The 24,969-nt window shown below is 43.3% G+C and overlaps 1 protein-coding gene and 1 pseudogene across 1 annotated transcript in view; one reads left to right on the top strand and one right to left on the bottom strand.

Moving 5' to 3' along the window:
* SLC7A14 (solute carrier family 7, member 14) overlaps positions 1-24,969 on the bottom strand; it is a 118,898-nt gene that overhangs the window by 29,802 nt on the left and 64,127 nt on the right. The window contains exons 3-4 of the mRNA XM_011948994.1: positions 11,024-11,260; positions 8,851-9,068 (exon numbers count right to left, since the gene is read on the bottom strand). Of these exons, the coding sequence (XP_011804384.1) occupies positions 8,851-9,068; positions 11,024-11,260 (455 nt within the window). The remainder of the gene's footprint in view (positions 1-8,850; positions 9,069-11,023; positions 11,261-24,969) is intronic.
* On the top strand, positions 5,543-7,288 carry LOC105516719 (annotated as a pseudogene).

Raw genomic sequence — 24,969 nt, 5'->3', positions numbered from 1 at the left:
ATCTAAAAATAAAAACAATTGAACTCAGACATAGAGAGTAGAAGGATGGTTACCAGAGGCTGGGAAGGATAGTTGGGGGCTGGAGGTGGGGAGGTGGGGATGGTTAATGGGTACAAAAAAAGTAGAAAGAATGAGTAAGACCTACTGTTAGATAACACAACGGGGTGACTATAGTCAATAATAATTGTACATTTTAAAATAAAGAGTGTAATTGGATTGTTTGTAACTTGAAGAATAAATGCTTGAGGAGATGGACACCCCATTCTCCATGATGTGCTTATTTCACATTGCATGCCTGCATCAAAACATCTCATGTACCCCACAAATATATACACCTACTAAGTACCCACAAAAAAACCCAGAAAAACAGGTCCTGCTTTCTCTTCCTTTAACATCCATTCTTCCTTTCTACACACACAGATACATACATATACAAACATGCACACACATACACAAATACATATAAACACACATACACATGCAAACACATATACATACATATACATGCATTACATACACTCCTCTTGTAAATCATTTAGTGACCTGGCACAACAACCATATAAATTTGGGCAAAGCAATCTTAGAAAAAGGTGAGAGGTTTGTGAACCATGCCATGTAAGGAAAAACTGGGGACCTGGGGATGTTTAATTTGAAGAGCAGAAGACTCAGTGGAAGATGCAGAGGACACCGTTAAATATGTGCAGTACTGGCAGTTGGAGTCAATGTGATGTCCACTGTAGGCTTCAGAAGAAATCCTAGAGCCACGCACATGGGTGTGATTGGCTTTGGTTAGGAGCATAGACTTTGTAGATTGTCAGGCCCAGGTTGATTCTGCCACATATTAGCTTGGTGACCTAGAATAAGTTCTTAACTTCTTGGAGCCTAAGTTTCATTGTTACTTAAATGGAGATAATAATAGCACTTGGCTCATAGTGTTGTTACAAGGATAAAATGAGATAATAGAGTAAACTGCAGTCCATAATAGAGTAGGTGCTCAATAAATATTAGCTCTTACCACCAGTATTATTATGACAATTCTAAGTCTTTCTAGAGCAGTTGACACCCAAGGGCACAAACTCCTCCTCCTTCTCCTTCTCTCCTCCTTCTACTCCCCCACCTTCCTCCTTTTAGAACTTGACTTGTGTATACTAAGTGCTACCATGTGCCAGGCACTGTGCTTAGTGATGGGATATAGTCATGAGCAAAAAGTACCCAGCTTGATTTCACGGAGATTGAGTCTAGAGGATACTGCAAGATCCCAAATGCAATCTTGATTATGGTAACAAACTGAACAAGATTAATAAGCATCTATATTATTCATAAAATACAAATGCTACTTTCCTCTAAATGAACGAGAGAAGGGATGGCAATTACTGAAAATGATTAGCTATCAGAAAGTTAACTATGACCAAGTAGGGAAAAGAGGAAGTAAACTTGCAAAGAGGATGTGTCTTAGCCTGCATTTGCATATGTAGAACTAGAAAGCAAGTGTCTTTGAAGAAAGACTGGACAGATCAAAGGCAGGACATGTGGAGGTTCTACCACATTAGGCAGTCAAGAGAATTTATTAATAACTCAGATGATTCAAACAAAATTTCAGTGAGGGACTGTAGGCAGGTCTGGGGAGTATTTAGGTGGGGTTAAGGGAGCTGACTAGGGATGTTGAAGTATCAGAGACTTAGCAACACTGAGAAGTTGTCATTCCGAGGCGTAAGTGTAGGGGGTGGAATGGTGTCCTGGAGTCTGGCAGGAGCCAGAGCTATGGGTCAGAGATTCCTAGAAGGAGCTGCCTTGTGAACGCACAGCCAGTGTGGTGCCAAGGCTAGGAGGCAGCAAGGAAGAAATACTCTGGCCTTGCTTTCTTCTCACCTTCTGACCTGATAATATTTCCCATTGGCTAAATTCAACTGGAAGCAACCTGCAGCAGAGAAAAGGTCATCAAGGGTGGAGAATAGGTCTGGGGAGTGGAGGCAAATGGAGAAGAAAGACCAGCACACCTACCAAGGTCAAACTGAACTTGGCCTAACAAGACATAGATGAAATAAACAATTATTAAAGAGAAGATAATAAAATTAGCAAAAAGGGTCATCTTTTTACTTGAGTTAGTTTGAATCAACTTTTCTTTCTTGCAAGCAAACGGTCCCTGATTGGTAAATGCAAAGACTCATGAAATGAAACTGTATATGGATGCCACTGAAACTGTTTTCCATGTCACTCTGTCCAGATCTCAGATCTGACCACTGGTGTTTATAATTAGGATAGACTTCCATGCATAAAAGCCCGTGTGTGGTACCTGGGGGTGAGCATCTGTGAATAAAATTGGTGGGCGAAATGTGTGTATGTGTGTTTGTGTGCAAGTGTATGTGTATTTCTGGGTTTATTGGTATGTTATCCTAACTCTTTGCTTTAATGTTTTGCAAAACTAAAAAATAGTATTGAAAAAAATTAGCTGGGTGTGGTTGTGTGCACCTGTAGTTCCAGTTACTTGGGAGGCTGAGGTGGGAAGATTAGTGAGGCTGAGGTGGGAAGCCAGGGAGGTTGAGGCTGCAGTGAGCTGTGATGGCGCCACTGCACTCCAGCCTGGGCGACAGAGTGAGACTTTGTCTAAAAAAAAAAGTATTGACCTTTTTATTTGATGATATAGCTGAGATTGTTGTTCGAAGTCAACCTGATATAAAAACTCAGCCAGCTGATCCAGAACAGAGTTCATCCCTCTAGAATGGGGTTGTGGGAAAGCAGCACGTGCCTCAGTTGCTGGAGGGCTTCTGCTTAGTTAGTTGTCAAAAGTAATGTCATTAGTGGCCTGCTACTCAGTGTGTGAGGTCCGTAAAAACTGGCCCACTGCGTGTTGCTGATATTTGAGAGGCATTCAGATGAGGCAGCCTTCACACGTTCTGCCTCGGCCAGTCTCCAGATGCCTGGGAGATAATTAGGCGCCTTTATATTATTCGCTCTCTAGGCAACAAGATGAAATTCCAACTTTTCATAGCATTTTCTACCACCCTCATGCCCCAGCTCTATTAGCAGCCTGTCCCCAGTGACAGTGGAATGTACTAATAGGTTCCCACAGATGGATTCAGATGTGGAGAACATGAAAAACAACTTTTCCTTTGTTTGGAGGCTGTCAGGATTCCCCACAAATGATTGCTATGGACCATTTTTGTGGGAGCTATTTGTGCTGTTAGAGTGTCTTATTTGCTTAAAGAAAAACCATAAGATACTATCAAGAACAAATAACATGAAGGGAACACACATCCAACAATGTTCAAGGACTGACGAACTGCAGATGGAAGCAGGGGTTCAGCTGAAGGCCAGAGTTACTTGATACAGGGAAAAATGTTTGTTGTTCTTAAACTCTTCAAGACCAAAGAAGCATTTGACCCAGAACCTGTAAGTGAGTAAACCATTCCTTAAACTATTTTCTTTGGAAGGAAGTGTTTGGAGCAGGGGAAAGAGTAGGTTTATAAGGGGTCCATGGTTAGAGGATGGATTGATTGTTCATTAACTCTTTTAAAGTCTTTGAGAATTGTGTGGAAAGTCATGTCATGCTATTTTTATACATCCTCTCCTACACAATGGTTTCCTCCATTCCATCCTACCTAAAGCAATTGAAGAATAAAGTGGGTTGGACCTCTGCACTAGTCCCCTAGTCAGGGGTAGAAGTAAGGGTTTTGCTAAGGAGTGAAGAAGTTCATGTATCTGTTGACGAGGAAACACACTTTTGTAGACGATTGTTAGGTAACAGAGTAAGGAGTGTGTGTATTACCTTGATGTATGACATGCTCATGAGACAGTGTCAGACCTTAAAAAATAGGGTCTAAATTCAAAGTGACTTTGCTGGACTTCGGAAAAATGACCTGAAACCAAAGGTGAGAAATAACAGGTACAGGCCCATTCACTAGGAAGGAAATGTACTACGTAGAAATCCAAGGCCAGGCAGAGTGCGGAGAGGATGAATCAGCAACATCTTCACACTGGGCTGTCCTTTGTTCTCAGATGATACTTTCAGGCACATTCACTAGGACATACACCATCCCCAAGTTTCCTTTAGGGATAATGGAATTGCAGCAAAACATTCACGATCCCAGCCAAGCTTTTTTCTTGACCAATGACAAAACTACTCAAGGCAGTAAGCTTGGATTGGAATGAGGACAGTGAACAGAAGTGCAAAAGAAGATAACCAGTTCCATGGCCCCAAACCCAGGTGGCAGTGGGGTAAATAAGTACTTTGGCCCATCCAGGACTGGGATCTAATTTCAGCTCTATTACTTACTGTCTAGATCTGTGACTTTAATTTTTCTAAGCTTCAGTTATTTGTATGTAAAAGTGGAGATCTCTGTACTTATTTTGCAGGGCTGTTGTGAAGATTAAATTTAAAGTGTGCATGAAAGAGTTTGTCATAAAGAAAATGTTCAATATTAGGAAAAGCATCCTTCATTTCCTTCTTATGCCTGACTTCTGATCGTCTCTTAGGAAAGTTAGTCAGAACCTAGGGTGTATAAGTGGGGAACCCCAAGGCTGGCATGATGGGCTTCTTCCTTGATGAGGCGGGCTCCTGATTGAGGAAGGATGTGGAGCCCCTGAGAAGGAAAGGGAGACCCCCAAAGAGAATAAACGCCCCAGAACAAAACACAAGGCTAAAGGCAATGCTAAAATGTGCCTCCATCTTCTTCAGGATGGGTAAAGAATATTTACACAGAGGATATTAACTCTTTCCAGTCTTTAAGTGGGGCCTAAACTAGAGGGTGTGCCATTTGGGTGAGCTAATAGGAGGATTTTGAAAATTAAATATCAATCAAGTAATTAAGAAGAGTTTTAGAATTGCATTGACAGGATGTCTTCATAAACAATGCATACGCAGCCTGGGTCAGTTGAACTATATTCCATCTGAAGATAAGAAAAGAAACTAGACTATCTCTCAATGTTCCTCCAAGATTCTATGACTTCATGAGAGTTTAAAGGAAATATAACATGTCAGATTTATTACCTTACTACTTACTAAAGAAAGTTCAGAGAGAATGATAATGATACACAAGGTACTCCGCTGGTAGAAAGGGCTTTGGAGTCACATAGATCTGTGCAGAAACCCCAGCCCTGGAACTGACTAGCTAAGTGAGGTCAGGTCAGTTTCCCAGCCTCTATGAAGATTCTCCACTTTTAAGTTAGGGATAACAGCACCGCTTAAAAGTCTTGTTTTAAGAGTGAGATACTATTCATGGAATCCGATGCCAGGAACTTAACAGGTAGTCAATAAATACTAGTTCCTTCCTCGTGTAGTTTTAACTATTGCCAACCATAACAAGCTGCATATAAAAACATCTAAGATTTTGCTGTTTTTTGCAAACATGTGGTGCAATTAGTTTTGCCACATAATAGATGAGAAAAACTGAAAGCACAGAAGTTAATTGATGGCCAAAGTCTTACAGTAAGTCCATGACCCAATAATTTCTTGTATTGTCAAGAAAATGCTGAGGACATTTTCCTGCTACAATGAAAATGCAGTTGAGGACCACGAAGCAGCTTCTCGGCTCCTTCTGGCATCTCTGCCTGGTCCAGCCCACCTGCCTCCACTCCTGCCTCCACCATGTCCATCAGGGTAACCCAGAAGTCCTACCAGATGTCCACCTCTGGCCCCCAGGCCTTCAGCAGCTGCTTCTACATGAGTGGGCCTGGTGCCTGCATCAGCTCCTCAAGCCTCTCCCGAGTGGGCAGCAGCAGCTTCTGGGCGGAGGCGGAAGCTGGCCTGGGCGGAGGCTATGGTGGGGCCAGCGGCATAGGAGGCATCACCGCTGTCACGTTCAACCAGAGCCTGCTGAGCCCTGTTAACCTGGAGGTGGACCTCAATATCCAGGCCATGCACACCTAGGAGAAGGAGCAGATCAAAATCCTCAACAACAAGTTTGCCTCCTTCATCGACAAGATATAGTTCCCGGAACAGCAGAACAAGATGCTGGGGAACAAGTGGAGCTTCCTGCAGCAGCAGAAGACAGCTGGGATCAACATGGACAACATGTTTGAGAGCTACATCAACAACCTTAGGCGGCATCTGGAGACTCTGAGTCAGGAGAAGCTGAAGCTGGAGGCGGAGCTTGGCAATATGCAGGGGCTGGTGGAGGACTTCAAGAACAAGTATGAGGATGAGATCAATAAGCGTACAGAGATGGAGAATGAATTTGTCCTCATCAAGAAGGATGTAACTGAAGCTTACACGAACAAGGTAGAGTTGGAGTCTCGCCTGGAAGGGCAGCTATTTGAAGAGGAGATCCAGGAGCTGCAGTCCCAGATCTCCGACACGTCTGTGGTGCTGTCCATGGACAACAGCCACTCCCTGGACATGGACAGCATCATCGCTGAGGTCAAGGCGCAGTACGAGGAGACTGCCCATCACAGCCAGGCTGAGGCTGAGAGCACCTACCAGATCAAGTATGTGGAGCTGCAGACGCTGGCTGGGAAGCACGGAGATGACCAGCGGTGTACAAAGACTGACATCTCTGAGATGAACTGGAACATCAGCTGGCTCCAGGCTGAGATTGAGGGCCTCAAAGGCCAGAGGGCTTCCCTGGAGGTCGCCATCGCAGATGCCCAGCAGCGTGGGGAGCTGGCCATTAAGGATGGCAACGCCAAGCTGTCCGAACTGGAGGCCGCCCTGCAATGGGCCAAGCAGGACATGGCATGGCAGCTGCGTGAGTACCAGGAGCTGATGAACGTCAAGCTGGCCCTGGACATCAAGATCGCCACCTACAGGAAGCTGCTGGAGGGTGAGGAGAGCCGGCTGGAGTCTGGGATGCAGAACATGAGTATCCATATGAAGACCACCAGCAGCTATGCAAGTGGTCTGAGCTTGGCCTATGGGGGCCTCACAAGTCCTGGCCTCAGCTATGGCCTAGGCTCCAGCTCTGGCTCTGGCTCTGTCACGGGCTCTAGCTCCTTCAACTGCACCAGCTCCACCAGCTCCACCAGGGCCATGGTTGTGAAGGAGATCGAGACCCGCGATGGGAAGCTGATGTCTGAGTCCTCTGACGTCCTGCCCAAGTGAAGAGCTGCCACAGCCCCTCCCAGCCTGCCCCTATTGTGGCTGCCCCAGAGCCCAGGAGGGAGGCTGCTGTGCAGAGGAGCACAGGGAACAGGAGACCCACCTGAGGCTCAGCCCCAGCTCTCAGCCCACCCGCGGAGGAGTTTACCGCTTGGGGACCCCTCTTGCCCATGCCTCCAGCTACAAAACAATTCAATTGCTTTATTTATAATGCCCAAAATAAAATCTCAGCTAACTCTGCCAAAAAAAAAAAAAAAAAAAGAAAATGCAACTGAGTTCCAGGAAAACATTCCTTCTTTTCACTCTTGTAATTTATTGTTTCTGTTATATGATAGGAAAGGAACAGTTTGTATCGTAAGATAATATAGATCTGGGGATCCAGAATGGGGCCAACAGTGTTTCTTTGTCTCTTCTTTTGGGTTTAAGCAGTTTCAGTATTTCTTCATTTCAAAGAGGACGGATGAACTTTGCAGTTCTGTGGAATTCTTATAGATAAGGAGAAGACTAGGAATCTTGACTTAAATTGCTTCCTTGCTTATTTCTCTGCATTGAATGGCATAGCATGGTTCAGAATAAACAGAAGTGATTTTGAGTGTTCTCCAAGAAACATTTCTGATCCCTGGACATGTTGGAGAAAAACCAGTCTAAGCAAAATCTACAAAAGCAAAGTGGGTGGAATCCTGGACTTACTTTCTGTCATCAGTTCTAGGCAGATTTGCCTCTCTCAACCTTAGATTGTTCATCTGTTAAATGAACGGATAGGACCAGGTAACCTCTCAGGTCCCTGACAGCTCAAAATTCTCTGATTTATGTTCTACCATGAAAAAAAGGTGGGCTAGTGAATTTCACCAATAAATCCACAACGTAAGTATTTTTAGTCATCCTAGAGAAAGAAACCAGGTGCAACTCACAGCCACTTGTTAGTATAAAGAATTTGCCACTCTGACCTTCCTATTTTTCTCTAGCATAAACCACACTAGCCAGACCATGGAATGAGATCTGAAAATGTCCTTTTGGTCCGATCCACCCTCTTGCTAACCCCTAGACCACACCAGGTAAACCCGTCTGTCATGAACTATGCCTTTGGAATGGGATTTATAGCACAGCCCTCCATTAGGCCAGCTCAGCTGTCCTCTGACCCCAGTGGGACTCTCCTCCTAGAGTCAAATGCTGACATTGCAATTAAAAACTGTTATTTTCCTAGTTTCATACCCAGGCAAAACTCGTCCCTTCCCTACTCTCCCCTTTCCCTGGCCTCCTTTATTGCCTTGTGTATTTATGTTCTTGTTATCTCCCTTAGTAGACTGTAGAGATAATTCTATAGAACTGAGCTGTTCTTGCATAGACTTTGGAGTCAGGCAGTCCTGGCTGACTGGGTTCTGCCACTTACATTGTGTGTTTAACAGCAAGCCATTTGAACTCTCTGAATGGGATTTTTTTTTTTTCATCTTTAAGAGCAGAATGTAAATATCTTCCTCACAAGATTATCAGGATGATTAAATGAGTTAGTACATGCAACGCCACTTAGCACAATTTTAGGCAATTGCAGGTTGCCGGAACATTGAATCTATTATTGTTATTTGTATAAAATAGGATCTTAACAAATGCTTGTGAGACAAAACAAAACAAACAAAAAAACACACACAAGAACCACTTCTTCAGGATATTCCAACTAAATTCAGATCAAAAGGTGATAAAGAGGGTGCTGTGGTAATTATGGAACAGAACAGCATTTTCTTGAAAATATGTCTTAGGCTGGTCACAGGGTAGAAGGCAGAGTGTGTGACAGGCATACCAGGTGTTTGGAATAAACTTACCCCTGACCAGCCGTGGGGCAAGAACTGGCCCTCCGCCCAGTATTTCCCATTGATGAAGAAGAGGCCTGCGATCATGATGAACACCCACACTGCCAGGTTCAGCACATTGAGAACATTGTTGAAGCCTACGGAATTTTTCACCCCCAGGGCAACAATGATGGTCACGATGACTGCGATCAACAGAGCCAGAAGGTCTGGGTATGATTCTTCACCTTTCCCTAGAGAGGAAAGACATGATTTGACATTGTCTGGAAGGAAGAAAGGGCCATGCAAACTCCTGGTCCTACCCCAGTGCATCCGCACTCAGCTTTAAGAAGGGCAGTAAGTCTGTAAAAGGAACTGTGTGTGTGTGTGTGTGTGTGTATGTGTGTGCACCTACACATGCCTATGCTGTAGTCCACAAGCAGATACAAGTGTCTATTTGCAAATGAGCAGAATTTGGTAGATAGGTAAGATGATGTGATATCCTGGACCAAAAATTGGGCTATGTGGTGTGACATTACAACAGCACCTATGGAAGCATGGCACAGAACATTTGAAGTGGGAACCGACCTGGGATATTTGGGATGCATATTTAGGTCTAACATGTTATTTGAAAATTGTTTTAATCTTCATTATTGTTAACTTTACAATCAGTAAAATTTCCATCCCATTCCCAAATCTTTTCTTTATCAACAAATTTAAGAATGTGTGTCTTTGAAAATGATGGGAACAGGGGTTTCCTGTCCTTTTGTGTATATGTGGTTGCAGAGAAAAAAATAACCAGTGAACACACCCTGCCTGCTTGGTTTTGCCCAATGGCCAGTGGACTCCTGCCCTCTATAGAGTGGAAAAGGCACTGACTCAGCTGTCAGGGGTCTTGAATTTCAGCTGTACTTTTGCCCATAGCCAGATGTGTGGCCTTGGGCAAGTTGACTTATCTCTCTGGACCTCATTTGTAAAGTGATGGACATGAATGACCTGATTTTGGAGGACTCTTTTAGACCTAAAATTCTATACAATCAGTACACTGAACAGGTTTGTTCTTTATATTTTTATCTTGTCATGGTACTTGGGTGCTCAGCATTTTTGTCAGTTCTTTTGAGATAGGAACATCGAAGTCAGATGACTTGACACAGCCACAGGATCATTCCTTGGAAGTTCTGAGGCAAGATTCCAGAGCTTTCTCAACTATTGTTCAGCTTTCCTCGAATTTGAGTTTATCATGCATCAAGATGGAGAATGGCTGGGCGCAGTGGCTCAGGCCTGTAATTCTAGCACTTTGGGAGGCCAAGGTGGGTGGATCACAAGGTCAGGAGTTCGAGACCAGCCTGGCCAACATGGTGAAACCCCATTTCTACTAAAAATACAAAAATTAGCTGAGCGTGGTGGCTGAGTAGTAATCCCAGCTACTTAGGAGGCTGAGGCAGGAGAATTGCTTGAACCAGGGAGATGGAGGCTGCAGTGAGCTGAGATCATGCCATTGCACTCCAGCCTGGGCAACAGAGCAAGACTCTGTCACAAAAATAATAATAATAAAAAAAGAGAGTGGATGGCAAATGATGGATGGAGCCTGAGGTCTCATGGTATTTGTTACATGAACTTCTGATGGTTTAGCATTCACTATTATATTACCCCTTCCTGACCTCTTCTAGGCTGGAACCCTTTTTATTCATTAATTTTTTTTTCATTGAAATTTGGAAAAAAAATCTGATGAAACCACTGGAGAAATTGCTGACAGTTCTTTTTTTTCTGCATTGGTTTTATTTTTATATAGCTATTGACATGCACATGTATGGTTTGTATCCTTTGATATATGTCATTACATTAAAACATAATCCATGTTATTACAAATTTCCCTAATCATCCTTTTAATTGCTAGCTACATAGCATTTGTCTGCAATTTACTTAGTCATTTGCCCACTGTAGAATATTTAGGCTGTCTCTAACTTTTTGTTATTGTAAATAAGGATGTGATGAGCATCTTTTTGTATAATGCTTCCATGGACATTAAAATTATTTTTTAACGATAGATAGATTCATAGGGAAAGGATTACTTTGCAAAAAAAAAAAAAAAAAAAAGAGATACTTAAGGCTTTTGATACATTTTGCCAAATTGCTTTCTGAAAGGAGAACTCATTTATGGGGCTTGGTAAGTTTGCATGCTGAGGGTAGGAGGATGTGGCAGTCTCACCCAGGCCATTGAGGGTTCCCACGCTGTCCGCCATCCAGCGACTGATGGTGTGGTTGGCCAGTGAGTCAAACATGCTGCTCAGAGCACTGGCTCCAGCCGCAGTACCAATCAGGTACTCCAGGATCAGGTTCCAGCCAATGAAAAATGCCACAAATTCCCCGACAGTGACATAGCTGTAGGTGTAGGCAGATCCTGTGGTCTTGGGGACTCGAACTCCAAACTCTGCATAGCAGACGCCTGCAAGGGACAGACATACACAGATGGTGGACTTCAGGAGATAAGCTGACATCCTGTGGCTAACAATCTTGGGTAGAGAACATACTGAGACTCTCTAGGATCTCAGAACAAACACACAAAGTTTTATATATATGAATCGATTCAAAGCCAACTCTTACCTCTTCCAACCTCACTTCTGAAAAATGCAAACTTGAATGACTAGCAAGGCAATAAGAACTAATTCTACTGAACTATTGTAAACCGATCTTTATTTAGAAAATATTCCACTTGTGTGTGTCTCTGTCATGTTCCTTAGGTGTCAGATATCCGGTGTGAACATGGGCCCAACTCATTACGACCCCCACCCTTGATGGCACCAGGGTGATAATATGCACAAACTTCTTCTCTTTTGGTTTTTACATATTATAGAAAGTGCTCCTCATTTGACAGTGATACTTTGAGCAAGCTGTGAAAACAATGTACTATATCTAGGGGGTAGATAAAAGATGCAAATATAAATAAATTGCTAATTATTAACAAGGAAATTTAGCACATGCACAAAAGGTAATTTAACAAACACTTCTAGAGTACTACCATGTGCATGGCAGGGTGTGAAGCACTGGGTATAAAAAAGACAAGTGGCATATGCCCCTGCCCTTAAGGGGAGAGAGGCCATCAGTGCCCATTGTAGGCTGTGTAAGCTTGACAATCTAAAAATGTACAACAATGACAGGAGAGATGTGAGACATGTACTTAGAGGGTTTTGAGGCATATGTAGGGATTAATTGGATGAAGAAGGTGGAACATAAGGCAAAGACAGGGCAGAGAGAAACAGTATGAAGTATTTGAGTGGAGGGGAGTGTGCACCGAGGTATTAGGAGGAGACGAGGCTGGCCAGGTGAGCAGAGCCATGTGTTTTACAAAGTGGGTTCAGGGCCCACTTCCACCAGAATCATCTATTGAATCCTAATTTCAGGAGATAGGAATCAGGATGCTGCATTTTAACCAGCTCCCCAGGTAATGCATGTGCCCACTTGTATCTGAAATGCACTGGAATATTGCTTCATTCTTTGACGTAATTAGAGAATAAATTAGAAAGAGGTTAAGAACACACCAAACTTCTGGGAGTTGGGAGTTTCCTATTTTGTGCTAGGAATTCTGGGTGTGGGCCAGTGGGTAGGGCAACGAGTTGGAGGACAGACATAGGACAGCTTGGAGGAAACATACCAGGGGTGGGATGTAGGAGGATGTAGGAGGGAACTCAAAGTCAACTTTACCTTCAGTCCCAATTTTGTTAAGGGCCAACCCTGAGGTTCTCTCATCACAAACCAGGGAACAATAGTTCACACTTTTGTGAATAAAGAGAGCAGATTTCTTCTCCTTTGGAAGGGGATGAAATCAATGCAAAGAAGCAAAAACAGAGATGTCAAAAGCAATGGCATAATAAATGATTCCATGCGATGTACTATCTCTTCCTTCCCCTCCATTGCTTCAGGTGTCAGGGTGTCTACATGGAAGAAGCACTGGACCAGTTATGCTGGGCTCCTGTTTCTACTCCACCCCTATAGATTCAGCATCCTTGTTTCTAAAATAAAAGTACTACACCAAAGACTCTCTTAAGGATCTCCTAACTCTGACACTCTAGGATTCCATCTGCTATATTGAATTTTGTAATATTTTGCTGCAAAATCTATTGAGCACAACTTAGCTTTTCTTTTACATCAGCTACAGTATTGTTCGGTGTTATGGAGATGCTCTCAGGAATAGTGAAGCTGTTTGTCTCTACATATAAACAGTCCAGGCTGTTATTTATTTTGAGTTCCTATGTCAGCCCTCCTCCCCTTGCTTTGTAAATATAGCTTTCCATCTCCTTCCTTGATATCAGACTGTCAGTTGTTACTTCTTGTTGCTGTCCCAGTGCTTACCTGGAGCAGTCAGACCACCTCTTTTCTAAATTGCTACTTCCAACGCCTGATATTTAAATTGTTAGAGTGAGTCTAAAATTAAGAGGAAATGGTCTTTGAAGAAAGGCCTGAAGAACTCTTCCATGGGGAAAGTTATAGAGTGTGCACGCATTAAATATAAGAACCTGATGATATTTTCTTGAATGCCGTGTGTTTTCAGGATTCTTGGGAGTTGAGTTTGCACGTACGGATTAGGTTGCTCTTTTAGTGCTGTGTGAGGAAGGAAGTGAAGAGGCAACTCACTTCTCTGCTTTGGTATTGGAGCCACAGCATTATCCAATAATTCCTGCATTCTATGAGCTTATTCTCATCACCCAACTTTACCACCTGATATTGTACAAAATTTATAAGTAAAATCTTTTCCAGATGATGCTTTTGAAGTAGGCATTGATTTGATTGCAAATTTAATTTGGAGAGCCAATATTGTGGAGTTTGTGCAATCAAACATTCTCTCCATAATATTAGATCAACAAATTAAATTTAAAAATACCCATTTTGCCACCAGAATACACTTGCCAAGGGTAATTAGCAAATAACCAAGTCTTCATTAGGTTTTGTGAACGGACCAGTCCATTGCTGTCTGAATCAGAGAAAGAGGCCCTGGCTGTGCATGGTGTAAGGAGCATTTGGAAACTTAGTTATTTCCCAAGGTCCTGTTGGGGTCCTGATGACTATAGTTTGGGGAGAACAGTGGGAAAATCAACCAGGCACTAACCATATAAGACAATTTCTGCTCCAAGAAATCATTGTTTTGGACACATTGTAAAAGATCTTATAGTATTTTAAAATCTTTTTGATTTGTTTGTATGGAGAAATTTAGACTTAGAGTGGGCACTAGAGAGCGTCTAGCCTGGCTTTGAAGTTCACTGGTGAGAAATGAATGTTTACAGCCTCATATATCCTGAGAAAAATGTTCTCATTCATTCAACTATTTTAAAATATCTGGTATGTAAGAGAAACACATTCAAGAGTATCTTTCTAATTTCATTAAGAAATTAAAAGCATGGAAACGGAAACCTTTTTTTTTTTTTTTTTTTTGAGATGGAGTTTCACTCTGTTGCCCAGGCTGGAGTGCAGTGGTGTGATCTTGGATCACTGCAACCTCCACCTGTTGGGTTCAGGCCATTCTCCTGCCTCAGCCTCCCAAGTAGCTGGGACTACAGGCATGCACCACTATGTCTGGCTAATTTTTGTATTTTTAGTAGAGATGAGGTTTCTCCATGTTGGCCAGGCTGGTCTTGAACTCCTGACCTCAAGTTATCCGCCTGCCTCAGCCTTCCCAAGTACTGGGATTACAGCATGAGCCACCGTGCCCAGGGAAACCTTGGTTTTTATCCTAGATTATCTAGGGTCCTAGGTTACTGAGTATTGAGGGGAAGTTACCCTCCTATGGATGAAATGAGGCGGCCAATTAGGTATGGTTTAGGATCCCTTCTGGTGCATCACTCTTTGGTTTTACAGCTAAAGTCAACTCTTAATCATCTATTTAATGAGGGAAGCCCTGTAGAAAATACTGTATGAACTAATGGTTCGCAGTAAAGGTGATGTTGACTCCTAGAGGAATTTTGGAAATATGTGGGAGTGTCTATGGTTCTCATGATGAGTGTGGGCACTTGTGGCATTAAGTGGACAGGAGCCTGGGCTGTTCGTCATTCTGCAATGTGACTGACTCACAGAATGAAGCTCTGTCTTGTATCATATATGACTGCTGATGGCCCCAGTGGACATTCATTTAAGTACAAACCTGTTTATAATTTTTGAACTTGAATTTGTCTCCGTTTTACATATACACACAAAGCATTTTTTTTGCATGCCTTTTTAGACATTAGATTTTCCAGGACTGCAACAGCTGGGTAAATTGAGAGACAGCTGTCATTTGTTTGGTTTAGAATTTACTGAGTTGATCATCATTTTGGAAGACCATCATCAACAGCAATGTATTCATGGTCTTTGAGCATCAAATGACAGACCTATATGAGTCTGCATTTGTGGCTGTTGTACTCACAGTGGTTCTACAAATGACTGCAAACATCTGACGACTTCGTCGCATCTCCTAATGTACACATGCCCCAGCATTCACATGTTGAAATAAACATTGATTTTATTCAAAATTGCTTTCATTTGATTTATCTTTCATACTCAGGACATATTTATTTTTTAAAAAGTTAAGTGCATAGGAAGGTAACCATCTCTAGCTTTCATTCAGAATAGTAGAGGAAGCATTACAAAGTATTTATTACCAAAAATGAATCTGGGTGTACTAGGGTAGAGAATCACTGTTTTAAATGAGAGATCAATGGCCGGGCGCGGTGGCTCATGCCTGTAATCCCAGCACTTTGGGAGGGTGAGGCAGATGGATCACCCGAGGTCAAGAGTTTGAGACCAGCCTGGTCAACATGGTGAAACCCTATTTCTACTAAAATTACAAAAAAAATGAGCCAGATGTGGTGGCGGACGCCTGTAGTCCCAGCTACTCTGGAGGCTGAGGCAGGAGAATCGCTGGAACCCGGGAGGCAGAGGTTGCAGTGAACTGAGATTGTGCCATTGCACTCCAGCAGGGACAACAGAGCAAGACTCTGTGTCAAAAAAAAGAAAAAGAGATTAATGTATAAATAATATTTACTTAATTTGGTGAATCCATTAAAAAATTTTGCCTCTGCGTTACTTTTCTAATCATATTTGCCTTATGCTATTATCAGAGTGATTTTACATTTTGTGGTCATCCACCAAGTGATTAGAGGGAGAGGCATATTGATTTCAAAAGTACTTATTCATATAGCTAGAGAGAATCAATATGAAATCCAATGTTTAGGTGCAGGCGGCCATCAGTGAGTGGCAGAATGCTGCAGACCACATGATAGAGATTTTCCCTTAGTGTTAGTCAGAGATGGGAAGGAAGTCTAGGTCTTTGAGAAATATAAAGGATTTATTTCAGCAGGACGAGAGGTAAGAAGCCTGCAAGTCTGACACCTTTTCAATTACCCACCATATAAATCTATTGTAAACATATTCCTATTTATATTTTGTCCCATTTCTAGTGTTTTATATTTCTGTACACAGAACTATTTGTGGTTAAATTCATAATTTGCCAGACTAAAAATCAGTTAGACTTGGAGGGAACTCCCACATTGAAAAGTGGGTTGGGACAAGGTACCAGGAGATTCTCAATTTGCAATAGTCCTTTTAATCCTCTTACGTGTATCCCAGATGATGTGTGCTTTGGAGTTTCAGAAAAACATAGTCCTTTTCAATGTGATTTTGCTTTCACGTTAGAGTCTATGGTTCTATCATATATATAAATGAAGAGCCAGCCTTAGGTTTAGTTCTTTCAGACAACCTACATACAATGTTGACCTTTCCAAACTGTGCTTAACATAGCACAACCCAACAGCAAAGAGAATCATGACATGCTTCTCCCTCTCTAATTCTGTTGAGTCACTTGCAGCCTACCTGGATTCCCTATAACCCTTTTAGAACCAGGAGGCAAAGCTTCTCCTTCTTAAGAGGGTAAAGGAGAAAGACCCAGCTGGGAGTAGGCAAAAGGAGGTAAATCTATTTTTAAGTGGAGAAGTTTTTCCACTTAAGGGGGAAGTTATTGGAGGTACAGTTTCTATAATATGATGAATTCAATGATTATCTTGCCTGATCATAAGTGGAGAAAGGCTTCTCCACTTAAGACATGAATTTCCCTCCTCATTCCAGCAAAGAAAGCCATTAGATAAATAAGTACTTTTAAATAAGTGTACTTTCACCTGGAAGGATTAAGTCTAGGGGTTATTCACACTTGAGTGCCAATTACTCTACTCAGATAGACAGATTTTCCCATTAATACGTAGCTTATCTTACTTTGACTATTCCCTAACATACTTATCAGTTAATTTAACAGTTTCCCAAATAACTTTTGACTTTCTAATTTCCTTCCTTTATTCCACACATATTAAGTGTCTACGAAATGAGGCACTGTAATGAATGACAGAGACACAAACGGTAAGACAGATTTCCTGATCTTGAGGCATCTATATTTCAGTCAGGAAAGAGTTTAATAAACAGCTGGTTCCACGCAGCCAGCATTTCATACTATCGAGTATTTATGAGGCGTTCTTGGAGCCCAGTGCGGTGAGCGTGCTTCTTAGGGAGCAGGGTTCATTGGTTGCTATGGAAGCAGGGAGACTGGGGGAGGGAGCCTTTTAAGCTACTTCTTGGAGGGTGAGCTGGGCTTTGCCAGTCGAAAAAAATAGAGGAAAGGGTGGTTTCAAGCAGACGAAAGGTGTAGCTGGGCTGACACATGCAGGCTACTTTGGAGACTGTGGAAGATGAAGCTTCAGAGGTGGACTGAGATCGAGTGATTGAGGGGGTGGGACCTTTTTGATAGACGGGAGGACTAGCTGAAAAGGACTATACTTGTCCATCTTCTTGTATAGTTTAAAGCTCTTTCTTAGTTGTAGAACTCTTTTTTTCCACACACAGTCTTATTTGAGAGCCCAATACATAAATAGGTGAAAGCAGGTGGCTCCTTTTGAAGGGGTGGGAGAATGGAGGCTGGTCTGCTCAAGATCTCCTTCATCCCATACCTGCCCAAAGCCCCTGACCCTCCTCTGTGGACTCCCAGGGCTGTACTGAGCATGGGAATGGGAAGGGGTGTCAGTTGCTCATCAGAGTTGTTTTTTTATATTATAGATGATACATTTGAGCCCCAGATCTGAAGCTGTGTATTCAACTAATGGCAGAGTTTGGGCTAGAACTGAGGTCTCCTGATACCCAGCCTTAGGAGCTTTCTAATTCACTTATCCATTTGTCCCATGCACTGGTAAGGTATCATCTCTATGCATCTGTATCAGCTTTTAAGGATTCAAAGGCGAACAAGAAGAATACAGTCTCTTTTTTGTGGGCCTTATAGTATCATGGAGGAAACAGACCAGAAAACCAACCAGCCAGAAGGACTGTCCAAAGGGAAAGAGGTTATCAGGAATTATGAGAGGGAGTGGAGGCAGGTGTCCAAGAAAACAATTTGCCAACTTTGCAGTTTCATTCAGGCCTCTGGGATCAGCAACAACTGGAGTGTTGCTCAGAGATTTGGTCAGGCTGCCTTGAGTGGGCCATAGGTCACTGATACCAGGCCCTATTAGGTTTTGCACATACTGTGTCTTATACTTCACACTGGGTAGGCAGGAAGGTTGGAGTGGGCTGATCTAGGAAATGGACGAGGTCAGTGATTTCTCATCCATGAAGTCAGTTCTTCCCAAGTGCCAACTATCTGCCATCTGCCAGACACAGGATGGAATCAGCCGTTAGGCCATACTTTGAAATTCACTACTTAGGCCCAAACATGTCTGTAAGAAAGTCCTCACCAAATATAGCATTTTGCTGAGTTGTTACTTATTTTCTTCTCATTTTCTCACTTTTCTTAAAACATCCCTGTTCCTTTTATAAAGCCACAGCAGGGCTAAGACATGCCATATATGTAGCTATGGTTGCTAGTCCTGCTTAAATGTAGATGGGGAGTAGGGTACGAAGAGAAATCACAGGACCTCAGAGAGAAATGAAGTGTGAATTCTCTCAGAGACGTTTATTTTCTCCGTGACACCGAGTTCCATATGGTGGGTAATACAGTGTCCCCATTATTGCTGTCTTGAGAAGCAGGTTGCTGGGTTAGGAGAAACATCTATCCAGGCCCTGTCATGGTGCGGCTGGACCCAGTGAACCTGCACTGATGTCCTTGGTTAGCCAAGAAAACTGTGGGTTTCTTTTTCAGGGAGTGACTGATCAGGTGCTCTGTCCCTTCAGCCTCACTGCTACTGTCTCTTCTACTTGAGCAACCTCAGTCACTCCATCACCTGTCAGGGAAGCCCAGGCAATTTTTATGAATGTGTCTGGGGGAAAAGTAATTTGTCTGGGAATGCCTATGTTTCTTTGTATCTAAGAAGAGACTTATGATTTCTCTGCCCAAGCAGCCCCCATGTGGACAGTAACCACCTGTGTTTAGGGGACAGGCAGCATCATTAATCAGGGGTGTATGACACCATCAGTTATTGAACCTGACAGGGCTCCAATTAAAGTTGGGTAGGGAATAGAGAACTCCCAAGTCCTCCAAACCACAGCACCAATATATCAACATATAAACAGGTAGGAAATAAGTTCTCCTTAGAGTCAGAGAAGTCAGCCCCCCAAACAGGTCAAGGAAGTTTAATAATTTGTTGATTAAATGTAACCGACCGGCTGGGCGCGGTGGGTCACGCCTGTAATCCGAGCACTTTGGGAGGCTGAGGCGGGCTGAGGTCGGGAGTTTGAGACCAGCCTGACCAACATGGCAAAACCCTATCTCTACTAAAAATACAAAAATAAGCCCAGTGTGGTGGTGCATGCCTGTAATCCCAGCACTTTGGGAGGCTGAGGTGGGGGAATCCTGAGGTCGGGAGTTTGAGACCAGCCTGACCAACATGGCAAAACCCTATCTCTACTAAAAATACAAAAATAAGCCCAGTGTGGTGGTGCATGCCTGTAATCCCAGCACTTTGGGAGGCCAAGGTGGGCGGATCACCTGAGGTCAGGAGTTTGAGACCAGCCTGCCCAACATGGCAAAACCCTATCTCTACTAAAAATACAAAAATAAGCCCAGTGTGGTGGTGCATGCCTGTAATCCCAGCACTTTGGGAGGCCAAGGTGGGCGGATCACCTGAGGTCGGGAGTTTGAGACCAGCCTGACCAACATGGCAAAACCCTATCTCTACTAAAAATACAAAAATAAGCCCAGTGTGGTGGTGCATGCCTGTAATCCCAGCTACTTGGGAGGCTGAGGCAGGAGAATTGCTTGAACCTGGGAGGTGGAAATTGCGGTGAGCCAAGATCGTGCCATTGCACTCCAGCCTGGGCAACAAGAGCGAAACTCCATCTCAAAAAAAAAGACATAAAATTCTTGCTATCTGGGGTCTGGAGCCGGTCAGCCAATTCATTGACCCTGTTTCCCTACCTGGAAAATGGTGATGGTGATACCTACTATGCAGGTTGCTATGGGTCATCAAAGGACATGTGTTACAGTTCCTGACATATGGTAGGTACTCCTTCAGTGGGAGCTTAGGGCTATTATTCATTGATGAGGAAGAGGAATCCCAGAGAGCTTTACTTCGCAGTAGCCTGTGGAGTATTTATACAGGAGCCTTTGCCTCAGAGTGGGATAAAACAGGTTGGAAGCAAGTATTGTTGGCTGATGGTTTTAGAGTCTCAGAGTTGGTAGGAAGATTAGAAATCATCTAGATTCTAGACCAAGCCCTAGGTGTGCTCAATGCACTTGTAAAACACAACTTGGAGAAATTTCTTCCTAGGTTTGAAATCTTTAATCTAGAAACTTCTTGTTCTGTTCCACAACTGCAATTAGAAATTGTGAGGGTGAAGAGAAGTTTTCCATTTTCTCACTCAACTTCTCTTTGTGAGACCTACTGCCTCTCATCCAGGGGACTCTTATAAGTGGACTAAAAAGGCTTTGTGCAGAAAAGGAAAGGAGACTTGGAGTTGAAGTGACAACCAGCAATTCTCTCCCACCTGAATATTTCTCAACTCATCACTCTCAGGGAGTAGGCAGTGTCCCATTTCTAAAGCAGGTGAAAGTGGCACCAACAGAGATGACAGATCTCAGAAGATTCTGTGGGGGGTCAGCCATACCCCCTGCCCTGAGAATACAATGAGCTGGGTTCAAGGTGAGTGCCGAGAGGACCCACCTGCGCTCTCGCATGGCTTCCCCAGCCCAGATGAGGGGCAGGTGAATGGGGGTTCCATGGGGAGGGGACACATTCTCAGAAGATGACCAGGGAAGGGGAGCCACAGCAAATCTTCCATGGGCCTGCACCCGCTTTCTGTGGGGGGCCTTCCCAAAGACATGAGAGACCCTTCATGACGGGGTGCCGACGCACAGGGAGGGGAAGTATGGGGCCAGAGACTCCGGATTTAGGAGGCTTGTGGGAGGCAATCTTTTGGTGAGGTGGATTCGGTTACAGTGCCTACTTCTGGTTCTCCCCCATCCTGTGAAACAAACTTCTGTCACTTTCACCTCCTTCCTTCTCCTCTCCCCTTTTCTGCTCCCCCACCCCTCAGAACTCTAGGCGGATTCAGCCTTCTATAGGGCACATGTGTACAATTTGCATTTTATGGCGTGAGTGTTGCCCCCTGCTGCTGATCCATGAGGATGGAAGGCTGGCATGTGCTGGGTAAACTGCGGCTGCAGTGTCTTCTGTGCACAACTGATAAAGATGACAGTTACTGTTCTTCTAAAGAGCCTCACCTACATGGTCCTGATGGATTGTTTATAGCTGAGTAGCTCCTACTGAATGCAGCAGCAATGGAGAGTTTTGAGCTAAATTTTGAACTAGAGAACTCCAGTGAATGGAATAGTGACTCCCTTGGATATACTGGGGGGCTTCTTGAAAGAGGCTTTCCCACCAGGGAAAATAGCAAGTGCCCTCGGCTGAGCTTATGTATTTTGCCACATAAGCACTCTCCTAATTAAAATAATCTTAGAAATGTTTTCAAAGGAGCAGGTGTTTGTATCTATGCTTCACATGTAAGAGAAACTCATTATACTGCTTATTTTTCTTTAAAAGTCTAAGAAATGATAAGCTAGGGCATTTATAAACAAACTCTCAAGAGAAATTAATATAGCCAAGGGCTATTGTTGAATTTATTCCAAGTAGGAAATGTCTGAAGAGTTAATAAGATCTACAGATATATTTGTGCAAATATGTGTATATGCATATATATGTAAATGTATACATTATATATATGTTTTCAATTACTTTGTGAGGGACTTATGGCCAGATCTATGAGAGTGACCAGTGGTGAGGAATAGTATATAAAATGTTTGTGATGCATATTAGCAAATAATTGTTTTTCACGTACATACTCATGACTCTTAAAAAGGCACAGGCACAGGCTGTGTCCAGGACAAATGGATTCCTTGGGTTGTTAAATAAAGGATCCATTCTCTTGCTTGCTGTTTGCTCTTCTCCATGCTAATGCTACCCTTTGCACTGTGGTGTTTGCCTTCATTACACCCCAGAAATTGCCATCTCTAACCCACAAGCTGTCAACAGAATGGCCTTTTATCAGAGTCCCTGCAGCTTGTGATGCAAACACCTATTCCCTCTCTATTCCCTTGTGTAAGAATCTGTTCTTCCTTTGGTTTCACTTGCTTTCTTCTGCCCGCTTCTTTTCTTTCTTCATCATTGCTTCTTATTTATCCATCTCCATCTGTGTGTAGTCATTTAAGAAAGTTCTCCCTTCAGTTCTTTCCTCTCCTTGCACCCTTTGCTTTGGTGATCTCACCTCCTTGCCAAGGCAAGTGTCAGGAGCTCTTTGATTCCTTGGGGTGGCTGTGGCTCCTTGTCTGCAGCCTCTGTGAACTAGCAACATGAGGAATGGGCCAGAGTGTTCAAAGTAGATGGCCCGGCACATGCAAAGCTCCTGAGCTGCTGTGATCAGCCAGTTAGACTCCACTCAGAAAGTCTGCCTGTGCAGACCTCTGACGGCGAGGGCTGGTGTTTGGCATAACTCCTCTTCATGAGTTTTCATCAACATTCCTGTCTCAGGTGTTTTCCATGGCCGTCGGCAGGTACCATGCCTTACTTATCTCTGCATCTCTAGCGTCTATTTCAGTGCACCAAGTTGAAGCTGCTTAAGTATCACTTCTTCAGAAAAAGTACTTTGTCATGATACCTTGTTTATTTTCCTTTATAGCATTTGTCACTGTTTGTAATTATTATACATATTTATTTACTTGTTTTGAGGCACGGCCTATTAATGTGTTTTAAGGCATAGCCTTGTTAAAGGAGGCTGTTCCTGTAAAGAGAATTCTTCTTGGGCATATACTTTCAGAGTCAAAAGCATAGTCTTTGCACAGGGTTCATCTGGAGGAAAGTGAGTAGGAGGCAAGTCTACCAGTCTTTTTGCTAGGGGCGGACTGAGGAGCTTCAGCATTGGCACCAGGACTACTCATTTGCATTAAGAACCTAGCCTTGTCAGGTTGGAAACTGGCCAGTAGTCTTGGTAGTGGTGATAATAATAACACAAACATTACTGAGCATTTACTATGTGCATGGGCAAAATAAGCACTTTACATACAAAATCTTAATCTTCACAAGATGGTTATGATGCAGAAACTAATAAAATTTCCATTTGCAGATGATGAATCCAAGATCTCAACAGGTTATCAGGACTTCTCAACCTTTTCCACATCACATAACCCACCTTGAAGATAATATTTGGGCTAGGCACGGTGGCTCATGCCTGTAATCCCAGCACTTTGGGAGGCCAAGGCGGGCAGATCACCTGAGGTAGGAGTTCTAGACCAGCCTGGCCAACACAGCGAAACCCCATCTCTACTAAAAATACAAAAATTATTCCTGCATGGTGGTGTATGCCTCTAATCCCAGCTATTCAGCTGAGGTGGAAGAATCGCTGGAACCCTGGAGGCAGAGGCTGCTGTGAGCTGAGATCATGCCATTGCACTCCATCCTGGGCGACAGAGTGAGACTCTGTCTCAATCTACATATATATATATATTTGTATGGATATGGAAAGGAGGTAATGTATAAAAGGGTGAGGCTGCTCACTAGCCTGGGGCCTGTAGCACTTTCCAGGTGTCCTAAAGCTGAAGGATTCATATTTTAGCACACCTAAAGTTTCAGCAACCTGTTTGGAAAGCTCTAGGTTTAAGTGTATTTCCCAAGTCATACAAGGAGAAAATGGCAAAGCAGGGCTTGAACAGAGGCAGTTTAGCAACAGGGACTAATTGCATCTGGCTCCCAGATGCTAGCTGGGGTTAGGACCCGTGTTGAGTTGCGGGGGAGTTGAGACAATAGGCCCTTCTTTACAAATCTTTCCCCTCCCTGGGTCGTTTTTCATGCAAACTAATGAGACAGGCAATCTAATTCAAACTCTTCATTTATCAGCAGAGGAAACCGAGATCAGGTCATGTGAATGATTTACCTGAGGGCCCTGAACTGCTGAGGGTGAGAGTTGGAATTAGACCTCAGGTGTCCCAACTTCTGACCAGTCCTGATTGTCTCTTGCAGCACTCACAATTATTTCACGTGTGTGTGTCTTGTTTCTTCATATTGATATCAAGCCCTTTGTCTCAGAGTTCTTTCCCATGTTCTGCAGCATCTCCTGCTATGCCGGGCCCAGAGAAGGTGGTCAGTCCCTCCCACAGCCATGCTAGGTGCTCATGGAGTGCACTGTCCACACTACTAGGTGCTGCAGAAGATGTAAAAGAAGCCCAGGTTTTCCTGGCTTTGCTGGAGGAAACTCATTATCACCATCAAAAATTTGAGAAACTTGCAAATTTCTACTAAAATGTGCTCACCTTCTCTGAATTGGTAACTGACATCTTTCCTACAGGGCTGTCAATTGATCCCTATATAGAAGAGCTACATGAACTTTACAACACCTTTCTCCTCACTGCTGACAGTTGACAGAAAGATGCTGAGCTTACAAGTTATCTTCATGACCTGCTTTAGAGAAGTTTTGATCTAGAAAAGTGCTCTGCTAATCAATAGGGTGATGTACAGGGTCTTTTGAAGCCCCAATAAAAGTGAAGGTTCCTTGATTCATTTGGTTCTCTTTGGTGAGTTTTTAAATTTAGGGGTGGGCCAGGCACGGTGGCTCACACCTATAATCCCAACACTTTGGGAGGCTGAGACAGGAGGATAGCTTGAGGCCAGGAGTTTGAGACCAGCCTGGGTAACATAGCGACACCTGTCTCTACCAAAAATACAAAAA

This window comes from Colobus angolensis, unplaced genomic scaffold (genome assembly GCF_000951035.1).
Source record: "Colobus angolensis palliatus isolate OR3802 unplaced genomic scaffold, Cang.pa_1.0 Scaffold289, whole genome shotgun sequence".
NCBI lineage: Eukaryota > Metazoa > Chordata > Mammalia > Primates > Cercopithecidae > Colobus > Colobus angolensis.
The sequence above is the reverse complement of the archived record's forward strand: the minus strand, read 5'-3'. Positions and strand labels throughout refer to the sequence as shown.